The 24,244-nt window shown below is 40.4% G+C and overlaps 1 protein-coding gene across 1 annotated transcript in view; it reads left to right on the top strand.

Moving 5' to 3' along the window:
- The first annotated feature begins 8,793 nt into the window (after positions 1-8,793).
- LOC142213955 (cholesterol 24-hydroxylase-like) overlaps positions 8,794-24,244 on the top strand; it is a 28,779-nt gene continuing 13,328 nt past the window's right edge. Inside the window, exons 1-7 of the mRNA XM_075282589.1 lie at positions 8,794-8,937; positions 10,144-10,221; positions 12,837-12,918; positions 13,277-13,347; positions 20,400-20,486; positions 22,878-23,016; positions 23,865-23,975. Coding sequence (XP_075138690.1) covers positions 8,801-8,937; positions 10,144-10,221; positions 12,837-12,918; positions 13,277-13,347; positions 20,400-20,486; positions 22,878-23,016; positions 23,865-23,975 — 705 coding nt within the window. The 5' untranslated portion in view covers positions 8,794-8,800. The remainder of the gene's footprint in view (positions 8,938-10,143; positions 10,222-12,836; positions 12,919-13,276; positions 13,348-20,399; positions 20,487-22,877; positions 23,017-23,864; positions 23,976-24,244) is intronic.

Genomic DNA, 24,244 nt, shown 5'->3' with positions numbered 1-24,244 from the left:
TATTGTGGGGAATCAAAGAGATAATAGTACCAGTAAACACCAAGGTGGTATGTGTAGCACAGGGTAACACATTAAGTAATAGGTAATGAATAGAGTATCTGCAAAAAGCAATATACAGTATAAGCCCACAAGACCATAGTATATATTATATGGCTACAAAGAACCAAGTATAATCACCAAGTGAAAGGTAATGACAAAGGCAAATGCAAGTTCTTTGTAGCCATATAATATATACTATAGTCTTATGGACATATACAGTATATTGCTTTTTGCAGATACTCTATTCATTACCTATTACTTATTGTGTTACCCTGTACTACACATACCACCTTGGTGTTTACTGGTACTATTATCTCTGATTTGACACAATAATTATATTTGTATTATAATGTTATTTGTATCTGTATGTTTTGGAGTTTTTTTTACATTTAGCTACTAATAAACTTGAATAGTTTTATACTATTAGGGTGCATGCACACTACGTAACGCCGGGCGTGTATGAGAGCCGTACACGCCGGCGTTACAGCAGGGCTGCCGAACACTTCCCATTCACTTCAATGGGAGCGCTCGTAAACGCCGCTGTTACGAGCGCTCCCATTGAAGTGAATGGGAAGTGTTCGGCAGCCCTGCTGTAACGCCGGCGTGTACGGCTCTCATACACGCCCGGCGTTACGTAGTGTGCATGCACCCTTAGAGTGTGGAAGTTCTTTCTATTTATTCTTATAATTCTGTAAACTGCAATGAAAAAAGGCTACATTTCATCAACACAGGCCCTTAGCCAAAGGGTAGATAACAGGGAACAATAACATTTAATCTGTACTGACAAATTGAATTGCTATAATTTTTCAATTCCTTACATTAATGGCAAAGCATCATCCCATGATCATCGAGGGTCCCTAATAAAGAGGCTTCACTGCGTTATATTTATATTTTTATGTTGTTAAATAGAAAGCAAACACATTGACCCCATGGTAACATAACTGGTGTTTAACCCCTTTTTTATAGGATTCACACCAGGCTGCTATAGCTCCCAGAGATAAGATCTCACTTCAGGGAGTTTCCTCTCATCTGTTTTTGTATCATGGAAACAAGGAGTCTGCTGTTGATATGGGGCATTTTTTGCTGATATGACACACTGTGGCTGGTAATAATATGGAAGCCCTGTGGCTGGCATTTGGGTTGTTTCGTAAGTGTGCAAGTTTTCATGCATCAGGGAGTGTGTGTACTGTATGTGCTTTAGTAAATGTCTGTGATATGTTTCTGTATATGCCTTTGTGTCTTCCTGCCATAGTATATTTATATATAGCAGCCCCATATTATGAATGGGTGCAGACAAGGGACCACTAAATGCTGGATAACTTTTGAGGCGACATACTATTCATAAAATATGTATGTCTTGAGAAAAATACAATATTTTCAGTTTTTGCAGGGTTCAAAGATATAGCTCTATAGTACATATCTACATTTTACACAATGTGAAAAATTCTTCTATGCAGCTTAGAAGGAGGAATGAAATGAAGAGGATTGTGTATTCGACTGTATAGAGCCTTATTTTCCAGAAGTCTTGACATTGTTTTCATGAATTATTAGCTTTTTACTGATGAACACTTTAACGCTAGCTTGTTTGCAGAAAGGTAGCCTGTTTTATCTCATACTGATCTACCTTATACATAACAGTTACTGGCTGTGCTGTGTAAACTAGGACATGTGATACAACTGATAAGACATATATGCAAGTTTTCTGTCACTCTCTGACCTCTGAAAGGTGGGATGGACTTGATACAGCCTATTAGATTTTTCAGAAATTAACTTACATTCATTGTAACTGTAATGCAAGAAGATAGTGTACATCTCAAACATGGCAGTCAATAGAGCAAACCACAGGAATGCTTTTAATACTAAAACATAAATGTCATATGTAGCGAAAAAGAACAGCACAGCAGTTCTTTATCTATCCCCTCTATGCTTACACTATATCTAGTTCATGTAAGTAAAATTAAAGGCATTATACATACATTATGCTGTTTTCCATAAGGTCGCATGGATGTTATAGAGGGGAGTCCCTTGTTGGGCTTCAAAAGATCTGCCCCTCAAGATCAGTTTTGGAATAATAAATCACAAGTGCAAGAAGCTGCAGGAAACATATATTTGCATGTGCCATATATATGCTAACATCAGCAGCGGTATTGCACTGCTGTTTAGTACCAATAAGTGTGATAATCATGGCACATAAAACTGACTTCTGCTACTGCTTTAAGGTCATGGATAGTAATTATACTACTGGAGGTAACATTAAATTTGACCATACTGGGCATATGTATTCAGATGCATTTTTGTAAAATTTAGGGATGTTTCTGACTTTCTGGAAATCCTCAGTAATAACCAAATATGAAATAGACAAGTACTCACCTTTCAGAAAGTCACCTTCACTTTAGTGTTTCTGTACTTGTTCCATAGTTCCCCATTGGTCTACTCAAGACGGTAGACTTTTCAATAATAGTTACAAAAATATTAACATATTTACATTATTTCCAGGTTAATGGATAATGGCCTCATAACAGACCAAGTCAACTCTCACTGGACAATGCAAAGGAAGATGATGGATCCCGCTTTTACAAAAGAGTAAGCAAAGATAGACATCATACCCTCCAGAGTTCCTAAAATTGCCAGCACGGATTATATACGCTTTCAGTATTCCCATATATATATATATATATATATATATATATATATATATATATATATATATATATATATATATATACAGATACACACACACATTAAAAAGCCATTAAAGTGTATATGCAGTTTGACCTTGGATGTTTATTTCTAGTTCCTTTTTTTCTCCTCTTCCAGATACCTGGTAGGATTTTTGGAGGCTTTCAATGAAAAAGTGGAAGAGGTAGAACTGTCAAAGTTGGATGGAGAATACCTGGTTGTAATCTGCACAAAGTGTTGAACAAAGTTACACTAGATGTAATTTCTAAGGTAAAAATATAAAAGTCATGACTTTTCTTCCTATGTCCATACCAAACAGGTGTTTCATTTTCAAGTATCCTATTGAGAAATTCTAAATTTATAGATGAGGGTGGGAAATCATTATTTGGAACCTCCATCTATTGGCCAGAGGAGACAGCAGTTACAAAGAGATAGAGGACTTCTGGTCGATCTTTGAACAATTTCTACTATTCTTTTTTGCAGATTACAGCTATTCACGGGAATTGGTCGGTCAGAATTTATTCACACACTGTATCCTTGAACCCAGTACCTGCTATGTCCTTGTATGCAGCTACAACATATAGATAATCTGTTTATACTGAATTCTATGTAAGCAGTGCTTCTGTATGAATGTGTACACAGAGAAAAAAAACCAAATGGAACTGTGATGTATGATTTCAAAGTTCATGGAAACTTTGTTCATTTAACTCCTTGGTGTGATATACAATGCTGACAAATACATCAATATACATATACAATGCTGGCACTAGGATGTTAGTGGCAAGTAGCCAATATGTTTTATTTATACCAAATATTGAAAACTGGAAAAAATATAACTGCCCCCCCCCACAAAAAAATCCCACTGCCCCAAACAATGAGCAAAAGGTTTTTTTGTTGTTGTTTTTTTTAAAAAAACAAAACAAAACATATAGTATTAACCCAAAATTGTGAAACTCAAAAATACAGCTCTCTACACAAAAATTCTCATGCACCAATATCTACGAGAAAAAAATATTTATGGGAACACAGTGATGCAAAAATGACAAAATAATATCCCAAAGGCCTAAAAATACCTGCACCCTCATGGAGTTAAAATACACCTTCACAAAGGTTTTTTTTACCCTAAATATGGACCAATTGGATTCCGCCTTATGGTTTTTTGTCTTCTTCTGGACTACCATAGTAGAATTATAGGTTGGCGTTAATGGACTTTGTGTCTAACTCTTTACCCAACCTTCACAACTATTATGTAAATCCATCCTATGTATGTATGTATGTATGTACCTGTCTATTGATTTGTAAATGGATTCAGGTCAAGAAACAACAGCCAATCAGCTATCTTTTGCAGTGATGAAATTAGCACAGAACCCAGAGATCCTGACAAGGTAAATCTACTTATCAATAGCAGTTTGTAGTTCTAACAGTATATCAGTATCTGTGCTGATAAAACATCACATTGCTCAGGGTCCAGTCTGAAGTGGATGAGGTTATTGGCTTTAAAAGAGACATTGAATATGATGATCTTGGGAAACTCCAATATCTGTCTTAGGTACTGTTAACAATAATGTAATGTTGTCTATCATTCTCTACCCCATATAATACACCATCTAATTCTGTTGGTACTCTCATAGTATATAATGACGAACAAACAAATGATATATGAAAAACTGTGTTGTAATTGAGACTCTGGCAGTGTACCTGTACTGTGGAGCTTGGCCATTGCAACACTGGTGCTCAAATCACACAAAGTATATAGTTATTACATAATTACACAATTTACTAATATTCCAAGAATTACATTTTTACAAATGTAATATTTTGATTTAAAAATTAGATGTTTATTGGAAAATGTACATACTATGCTTAATGATAATATGATAATAACTTTATAAAATGGTGATTATTATTAGGCTTCTTATACACATTTTTGGCATTCTCAATGGTATAAAGAACCATATGTTTTTCATCGCTTTTCGCAACACTTTTTTTGGTCCCTCTAAATTTTAAAAAAATCTAAACACTACACACCCTCATGGTGTATATTAAATAATTGCTCCCCATTGCATCCTATGGAACCAAGAGGATTAAACAGTACATATGAGCTACCAAAGCTTTTGGGCCTTTGATTTGCCTGATTAGGGTTAATAGTAGAGTTGAGCTGATCTTGCGATTTCAGGATCGTTTTTAAAATCCGATTTCCGATCATTTTCCATTCGATTCCGATCCCAATGCAAGTCAATGGGATTTTTTTTAATAATCGAATATCAGATTTTAAAAACGATCCTATTCACTAAACAGCATGGAGTCTAAAAATTGAACGCTTTAATTGCTAGACTCCACGCTGTGTAGTGATTAAAAAATCCCCCGGCTACTTAAGTCGTCCCCTGCTGTCCACTTACCTGCACAGATGCTGCTGCTGGTCCGGTCCCCGCTGTTCTCGCTCCTGTTCTCGCTCATCTTCTCGCCTTGCTGTCCCCGCCTCCCAGGTTATTGTTACAGACCTAGGAAGAAGGCGGGGCTTGTGGTTTAAGAGAGTGTGGGCGGGTACAGGGCGGGGAGACGTGAGTGCTCCCCTCCCAGTACCTGCCCACACTCTCTTAAGCCACAAGCCCCGCCTTCTTCCTAGGTCTGTAACACTAACCTGGGAGGTGGGGGAAGCGAGGCGAGAAGAGGAGCGAGAACAGCGGGGACCGGACCAGCGGCAGCATCTGTGCAGGTAAGTGTTATGCCCGGTTGACATATGCTGATGTGTTCCGTCCGTAAGAGTCTGCATGTGGACCCCTATGAACACAAGCGCAACTGCAAGCGCTTGCAGTTGCGCTTGTGTTCCGTCCGTAGGGGTCCTCATGCAGACTCTTACGAACGGAACACATCAGCATATGTCAACCGGGCATTAGCTAGTCTCCCATTAGAATGAATGGACACAGCAGGTGTGCAGGGGTCAAGTGGCCAGACGCCGGCACAGGCTGTGTGCCGGCTGCATCCATTCATTCCTATGGGACCTAGCTAACATTGTTAGCTTTTCCCACAATGCTTGGCCAGTAGCAAAGCATTGTGGGAAATAACCTCCAACCTCGATCATAAAAATTTTTGTGTACAGGTTTTAATGTCTAAATAGAAAACAAGCTTAGGGCTCGTTCACATCTGCGTTGTCCTCTCCGTAGTTCAGGTTTCCGTTTCCTGCCTAAAACAGAGCAGGAGACGGAAACCTGTAGGAGTCGCTCACCCATTCATTTGAATGGGTGAGAAAGCTGTCCGGCGGTGAGCGTTTTATGCTCTCCGCCGTGAAACCGGGTTTTATAATCCGGACACAGAGTCGGACATGCAGTACTCTGTGTCCGGATAAAAAAATCCGGTTTCGCGGCGGAGAGCATAAAACACTCACCGCCGCTCACGGCCGGCCCCGGTCTGAGCTTTCCGACTTCTGGCATGCAGAAGACGGAAACCACAGAACGGACAGGTGAACGCAGGTGTGAACCTATCATTACTGTACCTTCTGTAATAAAACATGTTAACATATAATGCAGTTAATTATAAACCTTTTTAATAAACAGCCATGAGCCATATTATAATGTGGTCTTATTATAATGTGGTCTTCATCTTTGCGTCACTGAAATAATATTATGCAGGCATATCATCCTAAAAAGTGGCAAGACTTTAACACCTTAATGACTAGTCACGAAAAGTCCTCAATAACACATTTTTTTGTGCATAGTTTTTGTCATTAGTTTTTTTCTACTTGTTGCACTACCAAAGTAATTTTTAGATTTTTTTTCACAACCTTTTGGGCTGTCCTGGCTGAGGACCCACATTGCATAAATGCTGCTCTTTTTCAGATTTTACTGCGGTTTTTTTTGAGTGTTTTGACATATGTATAGTTCTAGGTGAATGGTCGGTTATGACGATGGTTTGTGCAATGGGGATGTTATTAAAATGTATTTTTTTTATATTTGCTATATAGTTTGTAATGGAGAAAACAGAAGCGGTAATAAACCTCACCTTTCTTTTCCCAGGGTATGGATTGCAGGAGTAGGAGAGTTAGCTGCAACAATGATAAAGGAGATCACTGCTGAATTAGGACCTGCACTACCCACTTTCAAAAGATTGTGTGTGGTCACTATCAAATTAGGGGGTGTTCACACTACAATTGGTGTCCGCTCAGCAGTGTCCGTGGCTATTGTCCATACAAGTTTTTAGCAACGGACACTAGCTGGTCCGTTTGCAATTACCATTCATTTCAATGAGATTTTATCTTGTGTCCTTTAGTGTCCGTTTGTGTCCTTTAGTGTCTGTTTACAACCATGTCCGTTTTTTCAAGCAGACAAAAAAATCTTACGTGCAGAACTTTTCTGTCTGTTTGAAATAACAGTGTCCGTTTTTTTTTTTTTTTTTTTTTTTAACATTGAGGGCTATGGGCAACGGACATATAACGGACAGTAACTGCTAGCCATCAATTACTGTCCGTTATGATAGGTGTCCGTTTTGTTTGTTTATTTATTTATTTATTTATTTATTTATTTATTTTTAAACAGACACCTTCTGAGCGGACATCAACGGTAGTGTGAATCCTACCTTATAGAGGATCTGTCACTTCTCTGGGCATGTATGGTTTAGCAAATAATTGTATTCCACATAATATAACAATTCTGGAGCATCTTTTTATTAAACTCTGTGTAGTGTTGTTCCTTGGTTATTTCTACTAAATCTTTAGGGGTTATTTGTTAAACTGTATAAACGAATTGGTAACTGTTACCAGTTGGGGATATGTTCCTGCAAACTCTGGCATCATCTAATCACTGCTGACAGTGTCAGGATATTTAAAATGGAAACACCCAATTGTCAATTTATTCCTAAGTTTCTAGGAGGAATAACAGAGGAACAACGCTTAACAATTATTATATCATGGAAAACAAGGTGTTAGGTCTTTCTAAAGGGTTTATGCAGCTTTCAAAAATTGTTGACCTATCCTTAAAAGAAAGGCATTCAATTTGAGATGGGGGTACAAATGTCGGAACTTCTGCAAGTTGGCTGTTTCCAAGTATTGTCTCCCATTCAAGGTTATGGGATACTGCTGCAGTACCCATCACCACCCGCCATGTAAAGAATGAGCTGAGTACTTTGGGAAACAGCTGATCTGTAGGGGTCCTGACAATTGGACCACTGCCTATCTAAAGTGTATGTCCTATCTTAAGAATAGACCATGAGTTTATAAAAGCTGGATAACCCCTTTAAATGAATGGAATGGTTATAAGCGCCAGTGCTGTTTGGTTTCCTCCCACATTCCAAAGACATACTCATAGGAAATGTAGATTGTGAGCCCTATATGGGACAGTGACTGCCAATGGCTATAAAGTGCTGCGGTATATGATGGCGCTATATAAGTAACATAAAATAAATAAATGAAATGGTTATGCAAACAAGGACTTGAGTAAGGTACTACAGCATTTTTAGGCTGCAGACTGAAAGTCCTGTAAATCGAGGTGTTATTTGCCAATATGATGATGACACCCCTGGAAGAATCTTGAAGCAAATACAGTACAGTTAAATCCAGTGACTGTACAATTTTCTTACCAGACGTCATTGGCTCATTGCTTTTCCCGTACCCTCCCCACCTGTTCCCTCTGCACAAACTTCCAATCCTGCCTCCCCTTTAATAGTAATAGTACCATTGTGCTGCTGTGGCCTACAAAAGCATATGGCTGGGCAGGGAGCCAAGCATTTAACCTTATCACCACCCTAAGGACATGATAAAGTGTGGCAGTGCAAGGTGCTATGCTTAAATATAGAAATAAAGTCTTACTCAGAAGTTGAATTGTGTCATTGCTGCAATGTGCAGATTCTAATACAATCTCTACCTCATTCTTTCTAGGAAACATCTATACATTATTTATACCGAGTTGCTTAGTGTTTGCCTTTATGTGCAGGGCCTCAACCCAAGAATGTGGAAACACCTCCTCGTTCCTCCGTGGGAAGGACACTGTGACTTATTGTGCCGCTTGCACTTCCTAGCTTGGTTTGTGTTTTAGTAAAAATCACAAGCAGCCTCTGTCCTGTTCTTATACCTGGCTCAGAACAAGGAGACATGACGGTGTGGAGTTTTCTAACAGGATCTGCCATTCTGCTCCTGATCCTGGTCGTCATCTGTTTCCTCCTGTATTGTGGATACATCCACTATATTCACATGAAGTATGATCACATCCCTGGTCCTCCGAGAGACAGGTAAGGAGTTAGAAGATACACAAAGAAATCTCACGTAAATTTCTTACAGTTCTGCTAGAGTTTTAGGATAAAATTTAGGTTTCATGGCTGCAGATGTGAAATGGAGCCATATCCCTGTATATAATAGTATGGCAATGAGGGGAAGCAGAACTGACAAGTCATGGGATCTTTGCAGCACCTTCTAGCTACAGGCTGCAGGGAGCACTTCCTCTAATAAGTGGGGAAAGGTGAAGCTTCATTTAGTCACGCTATCTACATCATGCTCTGTGAGGGTTTATTGACAGGTCCCTCACTGCATAAGAGTGTCGGTACGGCACTGGAGTCGGTATGGCTCAACATCCCAGTGACATCATCACAACATCCCCTCTCTTCCTGCATGTATCGCAGCGGTCCGCTCTGTGACAGGTGGCTATTCTGGATTTTGACAGGTGGTCACATTAATGTGACTGGATTATGTATAACTGTCTTGCTAGGACTCCCCCTCCTGGCATAAGGTGCAAGCTGGTAAATCCGCCCAACACACAAACAGGGTTTCCTTTCTGAATCTCAGTTGTGTGAATTATCCCTTAATGAGGGGCAATTTAGGAAAACTTATTACTGCATGGTATATATTCTGGGGCCAATTTAGGATGGAAAAACCACCTGCCAGGTGACCTTTCAACAAGAATGTTCACTTTCACTGACAGCATGCAGAGATCCTATGAGTTATTGAAACACTAAGTATCTTAGAGATTGGCAGAATGTTTCATTATACATTGAAGCTATATACAAAGCAATGACTCTGCTTTCAGTATCCTAGCAGTGCAGTGTAGTGTAAGGGTTACCATTACACAGATTGGTTTCTGAGAACACAAGTTTTCCCCAAAGATTGCTGTGTTTCTATACTGTGGTAATAGGGCTCCACCTTCTCTCCTTTTCTCCTTTGATTGTATTTTTAAGCCATGTCATTCTAGGTGCATTGATATATAGCAGGTCAACTCAGTTTCTCATGTCATTTTTGTTAAACTGTTCGCCAAAACAATAAAACTTGTCCTCCTGGTTGGAGTAGTTTTTAGCAGTTGATGTACATAGTCATAACTAGCAAAGGTTACATAACTAGAACTGCTCATGTAACACATGTGGAGATGCATTTTGACTCAATTGTCACAAAAAGAGAAAATTGATACAAAATGGTTCTATGTAACATAGATTTTGCTTATTTTGTAGTTTTCTCTTTGGACACTCGCCCACAATAATTAAGCTGATGAAGAATAATAAGGTCATATATGACACCTTGCTTGAATGGTAAGTTATCACCTGACAATTACCACTGATATTATGGTACTGGCTAATTATATATGGCTGCTATGTTATTATTGTTATCATTATTATTATTAGGAGCATAGAAGATTTCTTCTATGTTCTTATTTTCTGTGGAGACTGCAATAACAACATACTTGATTTGTATGTAAAGGAGCCTGGTGACTGGTACCTTCTCTAATCTATATCATGTCTGATCACAGTGTATGATGAATAGCTTTTAGTTATTATTTATTTATTTATTATGCTTACTTATATAGCGCCATCATATTCCACAGCGCTTTACAGATATTGTCAGTCACTGTTCCATATAGGGCTCACAATCTACATTCCCTATCAGTATGTCTCTGGTGTGTGGGAGGAAACCGGAGTACCCGGAGGAAACCCACACAAACACGGGGAGAACATACAAACTCCTTGCAGATGTTGCCCTTGGCAGGATATGAACCTAGGACTCCAGCACTGCAAGGCTGCAGTGCTAACCACTGAGCCACCGTGCTGTAAATGACTGAGCAGTCTGGTGGATAAATTGGATAAAAGTGGATAAATCTGCATTGCCTCAAAACAGCTGATCTGCAGGGGTCCTGCCTATCAGGTCCTTAGAGATGTAACGGCCCATCCTTAAGATGTATGCACATGACAGTTTAAACATCTGTCACATGACTGCATTACATTCAATGTATGTGAATGGTGCTGTTCAGTTCACAGGTTTTTTTTTGACACTTTGTTTTAACAGACGGTCAAAAAATAGGATGTGTCCCATTTTTATTCATTTTCACAGAATCCCCAATACATTTTTTTACAGTTCTTTTGTACCTCTGTTCGAATGTAGCCTAAAAATAGGCCATCAATATTAAAAAGGAGATAACTCCGTTAGGCTGATTCCCCACAGCTCAGAAATGCATCTTTTTTTTGTTGTTGCAGATTTTGCTGCAGTTTTTTGAGTGGATTGAGCAGAAGGGAGAAGTATAAGAATTTCCTATATATTTCTCAATACTTTAGTAGCTATTCTTGGCTCAAAAAACTGCAGTAAAATCTGCAACAAAAATAGCTGTATTTTCACAACTTGGGGCTCAGCCATAAGGTTTTGTTCATATGGCAGAAAAACAATAGGAATTTCAGGCAGAGGTCCGTTTCAGATTCCTCTTTATGTCCCAGCCCTTCAGCTTCCTGTGGTGGAAAGCTGAAGCAGCGCCCTCATACAGTATAATGTCCCCCTTAACATACCATGACCTCCACATAATGATGCCATACAATATAATGACCCCATATATTGGCCATCATACAATGGCTCCTATCAAAATAATGGCCACTGTAAAGTGGCTACATCAGTGTCCCCAAACACAGTGTTTTAGTACAGTATGTACCCCCATGTTTTCTTCCCAAAGTAGTAAGGAGCAGGAGGGGTTGGGGAGCAGAAGAGTAAGTAGTACACTGATGATTACTTCTTGCTGCCCACAGGTTGTAATGTGGTTTGTGGTCTACAAGTTAGAAAGTGGTAGGGTAGGAAGGCTTTGGTACCAGTAATAGAACCAGGTTGGGCTCCTCTTCTGCTCAATTCAGTGATCTGGCAGTGGTATTTTTAACAACTTATCTGTAGAACTGGGAAGAATTGGCTGGATCTCACCTCTGTTTGCAAGTACATGCCATCACTTACTGTTTGTTAAAAGGAAAATGTTTGTTTTGGTACCGTGTTAGCCAGTGGTTATAAAATATAAAAAACAAAAAAAACTTTGCAAGTTATATCTGAAGAAGAAGCTCAGAGGAAAGCTTCGAAACGTCATATTCTGTCATCATTATGAGTTAGCCATTAAAAAAGGTATCACCTACTGAAGACTTGCAAAGTTTTTTTTGTTTTTTATATTTTACTGTTTGTTGACAGACTGATAGCCATGACCACCACAATCCTTATAATGAAAAGACAGCAGCATAATTTAACCCAACTATCACTAGAACAGGGGGTTCCAAGCTCACCATTTTGGAGTAGTTTGAATGGAGCAGTGGTCTGGACCTTGTTCTAGTGATGGAAGGGGTCTCAGCTTGAGGGATATTATGTGAGTAGGTGATAAATGTTTTTTTTCTATGTACATTTCTATAAATGTATTTTCCTCCATAGCAAAGTTCTTGGCCACTTACTGTGCAGAGAACTACAATACAGCACCATTAAAGTGGTAGTCCAATAGTAAGTTATTGATGACCTATCCTTAGAATGGGTCATTAATAGCAGATGAGCTATTAGGAATAGGTCGTCAATAAGAAAACCCCTTTAACTTGATTTGGTCTCAGAGGTTTGGCAGCCACTTAGCATAATGTTATAGGATGTGTTTAGAAGATGGGAATTTTACAAAATCATGACAGAAGCTTTTATTGTTGCCACAATATTGATACAATATCTTACACTCTATTAGTAACCCTACTCTTCCCATACTGTAGAGCCTGTAACTAGGGGTGACTCCATCAGACTTGGCACTTCTACCTATAAAATGGTTCCCCTTCCAGAACATAATACCGCAGTGTAAATCAGTTGATATCTGGGCTTGACTTGAATCTAAAGGGTCCACACTTGTTTCTGTTATGTAATAATAGCATGTTTCCTCTAGGGTTGAGAAGTATGGTCCTGTGATACGTATCAATGGATTACATACAACAATGGTTCTTGTTATCAGCCCAGAAGGAGTTAAGGTAAATCACCAAACATGTCTATATAGTCAGATTTCCCTGTATTCCTGTATTGTCTAGATCTACTCACAAATCACAGTATTGTTACTCTCTGATTTGATATTTGATATCAATGTATTTTACCATTGGCCCTAAACATACCATACACTTCTGTGACATGAATGTATAGATATACACATATTTGTATACAACTAGTACTTTCTGCACCAATGTCCCTGGATATATTCAAGTTACCTTTCCCTATTTGATTAGCAGACCCTGATACGTCTAATAAACCATAGAAAAGATCATTACTTTTTATATATCAGTATATTCCTCCTACATTGTACTTATAATTTCATATTGTTTTTTTTTTCTACAGGAATTCTTGATGTCTCCAAAATACACCAAAGATAATTTTTATAAACGTATTGAAGCTCTTTTTGGAGCAAGGTAACAATGGTTTAAAGAGTATGACCAGATTTGCAAACATTTTTTTGCTCCAATGCATCTAATAAAAAACATGACATAACCATATTCAGGCTGAATCCGCAATGAGGGAATCACCCCCTATTCTCTGGAGCATTGGGGGGGGGGGGGGGGGTTCTCAGCAGTCAGATCCCCACAATCAGGGATTTTCCTCAATCATGTGAATAGAGAGCAAGTACTTTCTGTCTTAATAACACCTATAAGCAATCTTCTCAATGGTCTGTTCTTTGCTGCCACTTACTGTATAGTCGCAGGCACAACACACCCTTTATGCAAATGAATATTTAAGCAATTCCCTAATATGTAGCAGGCAACTGATAGGATCAACAGACCACAAGCAAAATAAGATACCTATAATCCAACATAACTTTTAAGATTGGCTTACATTCAACAATTTCTTATAGTTTGTCTTCTAAAGCTTACATATGTTGCTGTGCACTGCAAGCTGCTCTATTCTGTATTCAGCAAAATCCATCAGAGAAGACTTCAGATGGGATCTTCCTCTTTTGTAAGTAGGCCTCGGTTAGAAGGATCTTACACAGAAGGGAAGGACATCTTTTGGGTGGAGAAATAGGAGAATGGATATTAAGGCTAAGGCCCCATGGGACGTCCCGCAGCTATAAAACGCTGCAGGAAAAAATGCGGTGGCAATGCATCGCGGTTCTTCTCGCAGCACTTTAGGGTAAGTCGCGACTCCTGATTAGGCCCAGATGAATGGAGGGTGTCTCGGGCTGCGGACGCCGCAGTTGACTCAGCTGTGGAATCTGTGTGAAGATAGGGAATGACGCTTTTTTTCCCACTAGCTGAAAAAAATCACTAGCGGGAAAGAAACTAGTGACTCGCATTGAAATGAATTGGAGACCTTTTTGCAGGCGGATTTTGAGGCAGATTCCACAAAGTTTTTGCGGACTTTCTGTTACAATTATACCGATGGGGAAACTGCCGGCATTTCCGTAGATAAAATTGACATGCTGCAATTTCCAAAACCGTGCCGTTTTTGGATATTGCGGCGTGTCTGTGCCATGGTTTTTACCGCAAAGTTGGCATAGGATTTGCAAGAATCCCATTCACTTTGCAGTCACTGTAAAACGCCTCGATATTTCCCGCAGCGTTTCCTACCTGTGGGGCCCCTACCTAAAGGGGTTGTCCGGCTTTTTTTTTTTTTTTGATGGCATATCCTCAGGATAGGCCATAAATATCTGATTGATATGGGGCCGATACCCGAACCCCGGATCGATCATCTTTCCAGTACACAATGCATGGCCTGAAGCAGAAAGCTTCGTCCATGGTCTTGAAGACGGGCGCTTTCACTGCAGCTGCAATGAAGGCTTTCTGCTTCCAGCCCCATATTGTTTACAGGATGAGCGCTAAAAGCAGGTCCGTACAGTTCCTCCGTACAGGCGGGTGATTGGAATTTTTTATATTTTTACAATAATATGTGAGAGGTGAAATATGTGTCAGAGTTACCTTTGATCTCAAACACAGGCACTTTAGAAATGTGCGGGTTTTGTTGCTGGCTCAACTTTATAGCCAAGTTTAAAGACGCAACATTTGCTGTACATGTACAGCGGATGTCGGGTACAAGTTAAATAGAGCCTGTAATGTCTTTTGACTTTTTACTGTTATATTTTTTTAATTTGATATTTACATAATAGACTAGCACCAAACTGTGCTGTATCTGCAATTGTTAGTATTTTTTGTACAGCTTGCCCAGTTCTAAAGATAGTACACATCTATCAGGAGCTAAGAGTAATGGCACTTATTTATTTAGAATTGGGAAAGCTACACAAAAAATAATAGCAGCAGCTTCAGGGCAGCAGTGTCAGTCTTTACTAGTTGTATTGCCATAGACGTGTAGTGTAATCTATTGATTATGCAAAATTATGTATCTTGTGATTACATAAATCAATAGATAAGTCCCACAAGTTTTCAAAACCCTCTAAATCCTTAGGGTAGGTTCACACCAGTGGCGTAACTACCACCATAGCAGCGGTAGCAGCTGCCACAGGGCCCGGGACATCAGGGGCCCGGTGACAGCTGCTACCGCTGCTATCATTATTCTCGGAGGTCTTTTCGGACCCCCGAATATAATGATCGGGGCCCCCTGTTGGTGGAATACTTTCCACCAACAGGGGGCCCCGAAGCTGCAGCAACGGCTGAGACACAGGAGCTGCAGCTCTGGCTCCTGTCAGCGCTTCAGGACGTTCCCCCTCTCTCCCCCCTCCCTTTCTCTGCCTGTCCTCTGCCCACCAATGAGAGGAGGAGGCGGGGCTTATCCCTGCCGTCCAGCACAGAAGAGAAGAGGAAGAAGCTGCTCCAGGAAAATGAAACTGAAGCTACACAGGTACTTACTGGGGTTACTATACTTATTACTATCAGGCATTTGGGGGGATTACTTGTGTTTTAGTAACTCCATGTGCCTCATAGTAATAGCAGTTAACCCCATCATCTCCCTCACATTAACCCCTGTTTGCCTCACCATAAGAGTTACTGATATGTGAGACATATGGGGGTAATAATAATGAAGATACTTTATTATTACCTCCATGTCTCTCACATATCAGTAACTCTTATGGTGAGGCAGACAGGGGTTAATGTGAGGGAGATGATGGGGTTAACTGCTATTAATATGAGGCACATGGAGTTACTAAATTGTAATGCACATGACCAGATTTTTTTTTATCCACAATTTGTCCTGGTATAGCGGTCAGCGGTGACAGTATTTAGTCCTGTAGGGGCCACTAAGGGACATAATACTGTGTGCAGGGGGCCACTATTGGGTATAATACTGTGTGCAGGGGGCCACTATTGGGTATAATACTGTGTGCAGGGGCCACTAAGGGACATAATACTGTGTGCAGGGGCCACTAAGGGACATAATACTGTGTGCAGGGGCCACTATGGGACATAATAGAGCGCGCAGGAATGCGTAGGAGAGACTCGGTCGAGATCTTCGGTGTCGGGGGGGGCCCCATGTCAAAAGTTCGCCACGGGGCCCCGCCATTCCTAGTTACGCCACTGGTTCACACTACAATTATTATTGTCTGTTGCTCTCATCAGTCACAGGATGACAACAACAGACATTAAATGAAAGATGCAGTTTTGTCGTCCTCCCTGCCTCATAAGTAGATGACTCAGTGGGAGGAGGTTTTGGGGCATCCGATTCCTTTAGATTCTTGGCGGCTATCTGGTCCCGGGCTGCTAAATCCTCTACATGTATTACCTTTCGGGTGACCCAGTATAAAATCCTCATGTCCTGGTATCATACTCCTGTACTGTTGCATAAACTTAACCCTGCCCTTTCCCCTATGTGTTGGCGCTGTCAGTCCTCTTTGGGCTCGATTTTTCACATATTTTGGGATGGTCCTCTTCTCCGTCCTTTTTGAGAGGAGGTGCAACTTATTATGGAAGATCTTTTTATCCAGGGGGTTCCACTGGATCCACTGATTTATCTACTTAATTTGCCTCCTAAGCAACTGGGTAAGAAGACCTCTTGTTTGTTTCTGTATCTGTGTACTGCAGCAAAAACCCTTATTGCCCGCCATTGGAAAGATGTGCTTCCCCCTACCAAATCTGAATTGATAGCACGTCTTAAAGACGTGCGTAGCCTTGAATATATGACAGCCACGCTGACTCATTCAGTGGAGGTTTTTGATTCCATCTGGTCGTCCTGGGATGCTTACTGTATAACGCACGGTTTTTGACCCTCCTTTGTCCACTCACACCTGTTCGTATTCCCTCTCCCCCCCCTTGCTTGCCCACCCACCCTCTCTTTTTTTTGTCCTACTCCCCTCTGTCCTGTTTGTTCTGTCAGTTTCCTCTGTTTGCTTGTTGTAATGTGTTTTTTTTTTTTTGTTTCATGCAGTTGTGGAAAGCCATTTTCGGTTAGGCTTTTCCTTTATTTTATTTTATTTCGCATGTCTATTGTATATGGTTGTATACTTTGTTTGAAAATTTAATAAAAATTACAGTTGAAAAAAAAAAAAAGAAAGATGCAGTTGAAGCTTCCTCCGTTAGGAGTCCATCTGCACTCATCCTGTGATTGGGCCTCAGCGGTGATGTCTAAGGGCTAGTTCACACGTGAACTGCCCGCGCGGGTTTTGACACCGAGAGAGATGCAGCGAGCCGCGTCTCTCTCTGGTCAAAACCCGCCTGCTGCGGCTTTCCCCTCCGCTGTCGGCTCAAATGAATGAGCCGACAAGGAGGGTACTGCTGGTGGTGGAAGCCGCGCGGCTCAGCCCGCGGCTTCTGCCTGAAGAAAGGATATGTTGCTTCTTTTCTCTGCTAGCAGCAGCCCGCCGCTAGCGCAGAAAAGAAGCCTGGCGGTCTGCATAGACCACCATTGTAAGGGGAGGTTTTTGACGCGAAATCTGCTGTCAAAAACCTCCCCTGTGCTCACGTGTGAACGAGCCCTAAAACACTTGAGGAGGTCAACTACAGGCCAAAGATGCTGTGTGGGGGCTTTGAGGAGCAGGAGCATATCATACTGAGTTGGGGCTCTGGGATAGCATATTATGCTTTATGAAGTGTTATATACCATGTGGGGCCACTATGAGGGCTCATGCGAGCATTTTACACTGCACGGAGCCACTGTGTAGCATTATACATCACGTGGAGCTACTGTGGGGTGGGGGGCTCAGGGGAGCATTGTATACTGTGGAGGGGTACTGTGGAGCATTATTCTGTGGGGGGCTAAAAATTCCTACTGGTAGCCCTGTCTGCTATGTCTGCATCACAGCTCCCTCAATATAATCTTGCACTTATGTGTAGTGCTCTATTGCCATGTCATTCCCCATACATTACTGTGCATGAACCAGTCATGGAACTTTTGGGGTCTGCATAGAACTATAGGGGGATGTTGATGTAGGGAACATACTCAGTAATGCTGTATAGTCAACACATATATAAGATTTCAGTGAGGGAGCCATGGTATAGGTTATTAGCAGGAAGCTGTTGGGTGGGCTCCCAGAACAAGTTCCTTTGATGGTCCTAGGCCCTTCAGCCCATCCTTGTTTTGCAGGCCAGTTTTGTGACATAAAAAGTGGCAGGTTATTTTTCAAAAATATTGCCATTTTGTACTCAGTAGACCGTTTTTCTTAAAAGATGGATGAGGCTCACGACTTTACTGAAATATATCACTCTCCTTGGTGACCCAGTGTAGCATAGGACCCAGTATTTGGTGAGTCTGTAAGTTACAGTCCAGCCCAAGGAAATGTAATGGGCAAGTGTACAGTTATTAGTATGCCAATGGAGTATTGACCTCTTGTTGAAGATCTACAAGTTTAGTGTTCAGTCCATGAGAGTCTAGCAAATTATGTCTATTTAATACAGTCCTATGAAAAAGTTTGGGCACCCCTATTAATCTTAATCATTTTTAGTTCTAAATATTTTGGTGTTTGCAACAGCCATTTCAGTTTGATATATCTAATAACTGATGGACACGGTAATATTTCAGGATTGAAATGAGGTTTATTGTACTAACAAAAAATGTGCAATATGCATTAAACCAAAATTTGACCGGTGCAAAAGTATGGGCACCTCAACAGAAAAGTGACATTAATATTTAGTAGATCCTCCTTTTGCAAAGATAACAGCCTCTAGTCGCTTCCTGTAGCTTTTAATCAGTTCCTGGATCCTGGATAAAGGTATTTTGGACAAACAATTCAAGTTCAGTTAAGTTTGATGGTCGCCGAGCATGGACAGCCCGCTTCAAATCATCCCACAGATGTTCAATGATATTCAGGTCTGGGGACTGGGATGGCCATTCCAGAACATTGTAATTGTTCCTCTGCATGAATGCCTGAGGATTTGGAGCGGTGTTTTGGATCATTGTCTTGCTGAAATATCCATCCCCGGCGTAACTTCAACTTCGTCACTGATTCTTGAACATTATTCTCAAGAATCTGCTGCTGAGTGGAATCCATGCGACTCTCAACTTTAACAAGATTCCCGATGCCGGCATTGGCCACACAGCCCCAAAGCATGATGGAACCTCCACCAAATTTTACAGTGGGTAGCATGTGTTTTTCTTGGAATGCTGTTTCTTTTTGGACGCCATGCATAACGCCTCTTTTTATAACCAAACAACTCAATTTTTGTTTCCAAAATGAAGCTGCCTTGTCCAAATGTGCTTTTTCATACCTCAGGCAACTCTATTTGTGGCGTACGTGCAGAAACGGCTTCTTTCTCATCACTCTCCCATACAGCTTCTATTTGTGCAAAGTGCGCTGTATAGTTGACCGATGCACAGTGACACCATCTGCAGCAAGATGATGCTGCAGCTCTTTGGAGGTGGTCTGTGGATTGTCCTTGACTGTTCTCACCATTCTTCTTCTCTGTCTTTCTGATATTTTTCTTGGCCTGCCACTTCTGGGCTTAACAAGAACTGTCCCTGTGCTCTTCCATTTCCTTACTGTGTTCCTCACAGTGGAAACTGACAGGTTAAATCTCTGAGACAACTTTTTGTATCCTTCCCCTGAACAACTATGTTGAACAATCTTTGTTTTCAGATCATTTGAGAGTTGTTTTGAGTAGCCCATGATGCCACTCTTCAGAGGAGATTCAAATAGGAGATCAACTTGCAATTGGCCACCTTTAATACCTTTTCTTATGATTGGATACATCTGGCTATGAAGTTCAAAGCTCACTGAGGTTACAAAACCAATTTTGTGCTTCAGTAAGTCAGTAAAAAGTAGTTAGGGGAATTCAAATCAATAAAATGATAAGGGTGCCCATACTTTTGCACCGGTCAAATTTTGGTTTAATGCATATTGCACATTTTCTGTTAGTACAATAAACCTCATTTCAATCCTGAAATATTACTGTGTCCATCAGTTATTAGATATATCAAACTGAAATGGCTGTTGCAAACACCAAAATATTTAGAACAAAAAATGATTAAGATTAATAGGGGTGCCCAAACTTTTTCATAGGACTGTATATATTGCATATATGTCATAGTATTCAGTGCAGTGTTTTATTGGGTTTTTTTTAAAAAAAATTTATTTTCTCTACAGATTCATGGGAAAGGGTTTAGTGACAGCTCGAGATTATAGCCACTGGCACAAGCAGAGGAGGATAATGGATCCCGCTTTCAGTAGAACGTAAGAATCTTTATTTAGCACCTTGTGTTTAGATTGTCTCGCAAAAATGATACCCACAAGTTATGCTAAAGGAGTTTTACTGGCTACATAATTGCTAACCTAAGCCCAGTATATATCAATAAATAAAGTTTGGCAGGGGTCTGACACCTGGACCCCTGGCTAATCAGCTGTTTGAAGAAGCTGCAGCGCTCAGGTTCAGTACTTACCACGTACAGTGCCATACTTTTGTACTGTGACTTGATAAATCTGCTCAGCTTATTGCCTTGAATGGAACTGAGCTGTGATCATGCCATGTGACCAATGAACGGGACATCATATGGATTGTGAAGAGGTGCAGCACTGCCATGTCAATCAGTTTATCTACATAGGTCATGGGAACCCTTTTTAAGTATTAAATGAATAAATATTGTTTTCCAACATGAACTTTGTATATCCCTTGTAGTCCTAATTCAATCATTTCAGAATTGAATAGGTGTTTTAATAGGTGTTTTGACTTACAAAAAGCAAAATGATATTTTCTGTAATCTAGTAGCTATAAAATACCTGGCACTGCTGTGCGTTCTCCATCAAATTTCTGTGTTTTGAATGTTCTGAAGAACTCCTTCTTCCCAGTTGCCAATGACTATTTGTATCATTAACCCCATGTGTCCTTTTATATATATCATAAAAAAAATTAAGATAAATTCCAGTCACCTAAGGTAAGGTATATAATGTATTATGTAGTGTTGGGTTACTTAAAGGGGTTACAAACTTTAAACAATTGTTTTTTGTTAGAAAGGAGCTTCAGTAATAAATTGATCACAGGGTCTTCCCCTGCTCGTATCTGCGATGATCACCAGTACTCTCTGTGGGAACCAGCAGTAAGTGTTCAATTTCCTTACAGTGCCACCAAAGGTCAAAGGAGGTATTAAGAGTCCTGAATGGAGTACCCCCACTGATAATGAAAGGGGGTTTTGTACATCAGACAATCCATTTAATTAAACTTCAAGTAGTTTTTCTATTATAAACTACCCCCATCATAGGATGAATTAATGACCTTTGGTGTCCATTGTAATCTTTCTCTTGCAATAAAGTTATAAATGTTTGAAAGTATAAAATGTCATATTTGAAAATTATCCTAAGTAGTCACAGGGGGGCGGGGAGCAACTTCAGCCTAGTCACATAGTCCACTTGGTAATCCTCCTGGGCATGACTGACATCTCCATCACAGTCCCCTTACTTCCAGACATCACAGGGAAGATGTCAATCAGGAATGTTTAGCAAGGGGACAGTGTGACTAGGTTGAAGCTACTCCCCACCCACCCTTACTATTAGGCAGTGGTTAAATTGAGCGGGAACGTGTCAGAACTCAGTTCCGGAATAATTAAAAAATGCCGGTTAGTGTTCCGGTATAATTTCTTACTTTATACTGTATAATTTATACCATATAAATTAAGAAATTGTTTGACCCAAATCGTGGAACATAATAAACGCTGTTTCTTACCTCTCCCGGCGGCTTCAGGACTACTTGGTGACATCTCTGATGTCACATGGGTCAGGGGCTTGTGTACTTTTACGTAGCAACGCAAGCCCCCTGCTCACGTGATGCCCGGTGTACCGCGTGTACTGCACTTCAGATGGCCGACATGCTCTGTGGGAAGTGCTCCGGAGCCAGGGAGAGGTAAGTAACAGTTTTTTTGTTTCCTCCCTGGGCCCTAGGTCTCTGATTATTATTCTCCAGGATCTGAAAAGACCCCAGAGTATAATAATTGTTCCTAGGTATCTACAATGGGGCATGCAATATTATGTTCAAGGGGCACTTGGGGGCATGTAATACTGTGTGCAAGGGCCACTATGGGGCATAATTTATGCCAATATTGGGCATAATAGTGTGTGCAGGAATGTTCATGTCTGAGGGGAAGGGTTGCGGTGGGGAGGGGAGAGGTTTTGATGGGGAGGGGGAGCCATTATTCCAGAGTTCCCTTTAAAAATTTTTTCCAATTTAAGCACTGCTATTAGGTTAATTTCAATAGGACTAAGCATCTTTTTCAAAATGTGAATTTTTATGCCTTCAAACATTTATAATTTCACTTTGCTGTAACATAGAGATCACATCAATGGAAAGGGAATTACTTCGTCACGTAACATGATGGAGCCAGTTTATGGTGGAAAACCCACCTGACAGGTTCCCTTATCTCTTACGTGATATAGTACCAGCATATTACACAGCGCTTTATAGACATTGTCAGTCACTTTCTTACACATGGCTTACAGTCTAAGTACCCATTTAAACTCCCGCGTGTGGAGAACATACAAACTCCATGTAGACGTTGTGCTTGGTTGGATTTGAACCTAGGACCCCAGCACTTTTTCAGTGACATAATAATTCACTGCTTTTATCTTCCTTTCTAGTTACTTGATAGAATTAATGGGAACTTTTAATGAAAAAGCAGAAGACTTGATGGACACATTGGGAGATAAGGCTGATCGAAAAAGTCAGGTTGGGATGCATGATATGCTGAGCAGAGTCACACTGGATGTTATAGCCAAGGTAACTGACTAGGATCACAATAAAATTATGATTATATTGTATTATCTAGCCTGTGAATAGCTCTAGCAATACAATATGCAAACTGAACAGTCATGTCATTGTTTTCGACTTCCCCTAAATAGACCAATACTGGTGCAAGTCCTATCCTTTGGATTGTCAATAGAGGCCATTCATGGTCGCGCTCCTAACAGTGCTTGCCCTTATTGTATGAAGCCAGACACCAACAGTATGAAAAATAATGAGACAAAATACAGTGGTCAAGAGTCAATAACCTAATGTAGCAAACCAAATGTATGGAGATATAGAGAGACTGTTACATGACATGATCACAGCTGCCATGTTGTCTGTGGATAGAAGCAAAAATGACAACAAGCAGAGTTGGAAAACAATGAGGAACTGAATCACAATGGCCCAGATTTACTAATAGTTTGACAGGCAGTCTGGAAATACTCCAGCTTTATCACAGTGGCTCATGCTGGATGGATAATAAGTCTGGTGTATCTTTAGACTGCCTAGTCTAAGTTTATATCACCTTTTTGTTGGCTTACTTAGAGTTAGAATTTAACGACACAGCCTTGGTGCATTTCTAGCACATTGTGTCCCCCTTCTTCTGAGAATCCACACCCACATGTCTAGCAAATCGACAACTTTTAGTCCACACTAGATTTTCCAGGATGCTCCAAAAATGTGTCATGTGCCAGTATCTAGTCATAACCACAATAGTGAATCTATGCCAATGCATTTCCATTGTATTTTGAGTAACCTTTAAAACAGAAAAGTTTTGTTAAAATACTTGGCAATTGGAAACATTTTCAGTATAATGAATTGCCATTATTTATGTTCACCAGGCTGCTTTTGGGATGGAGCTAAATTCTCTTCATGATGACCAGACACCATTTCCCAGAGCCATTTCAACTGTTATGCGAGGAATGGTTGAGACACGGAATCCTTTAGCGAAGGTTTGTATTCTAGGCCATTACTGCCACAAGAGTCAGTGGGGAGTCGACCATATATAAAAGTCGACCATATCTTAAAGGGGATGTCTGCTTTTAAAATCCTATAGCAAAAAGTCCATGTTGAAGAGTTAATAAGGACCCTTGGACTTTCATCTATTAATCTACCTTGTTGATTGTATGAGTCTTTCAAATGTGGCACATTTCATTACAAAGCTGTCCATGTGCTGAATTCAATGCACTTCCAGTTTTGTTTGTACATGCCCTATTGCAGA

Source organism: Leptodactylus fuscus, chromosome 7 (assembly GCF_031893055.1).
Source record: "Leptodactylus fuscus isolate aLepFus1 chromosome 7, aLepFus1.hap2, whole genome shotgun sequence".
Classification (NCBI taxonomy): Eukaryota; Metazoa; Chordata; class Amphibia; order Anura; family Leptodactylidae; genus Leptodactylus; species Leptodactylus fuscus.
Note: the sequence above shows the minus strand (reverse complement) of the source record. Positions and strands in the feature narration are given on the sequence as shown.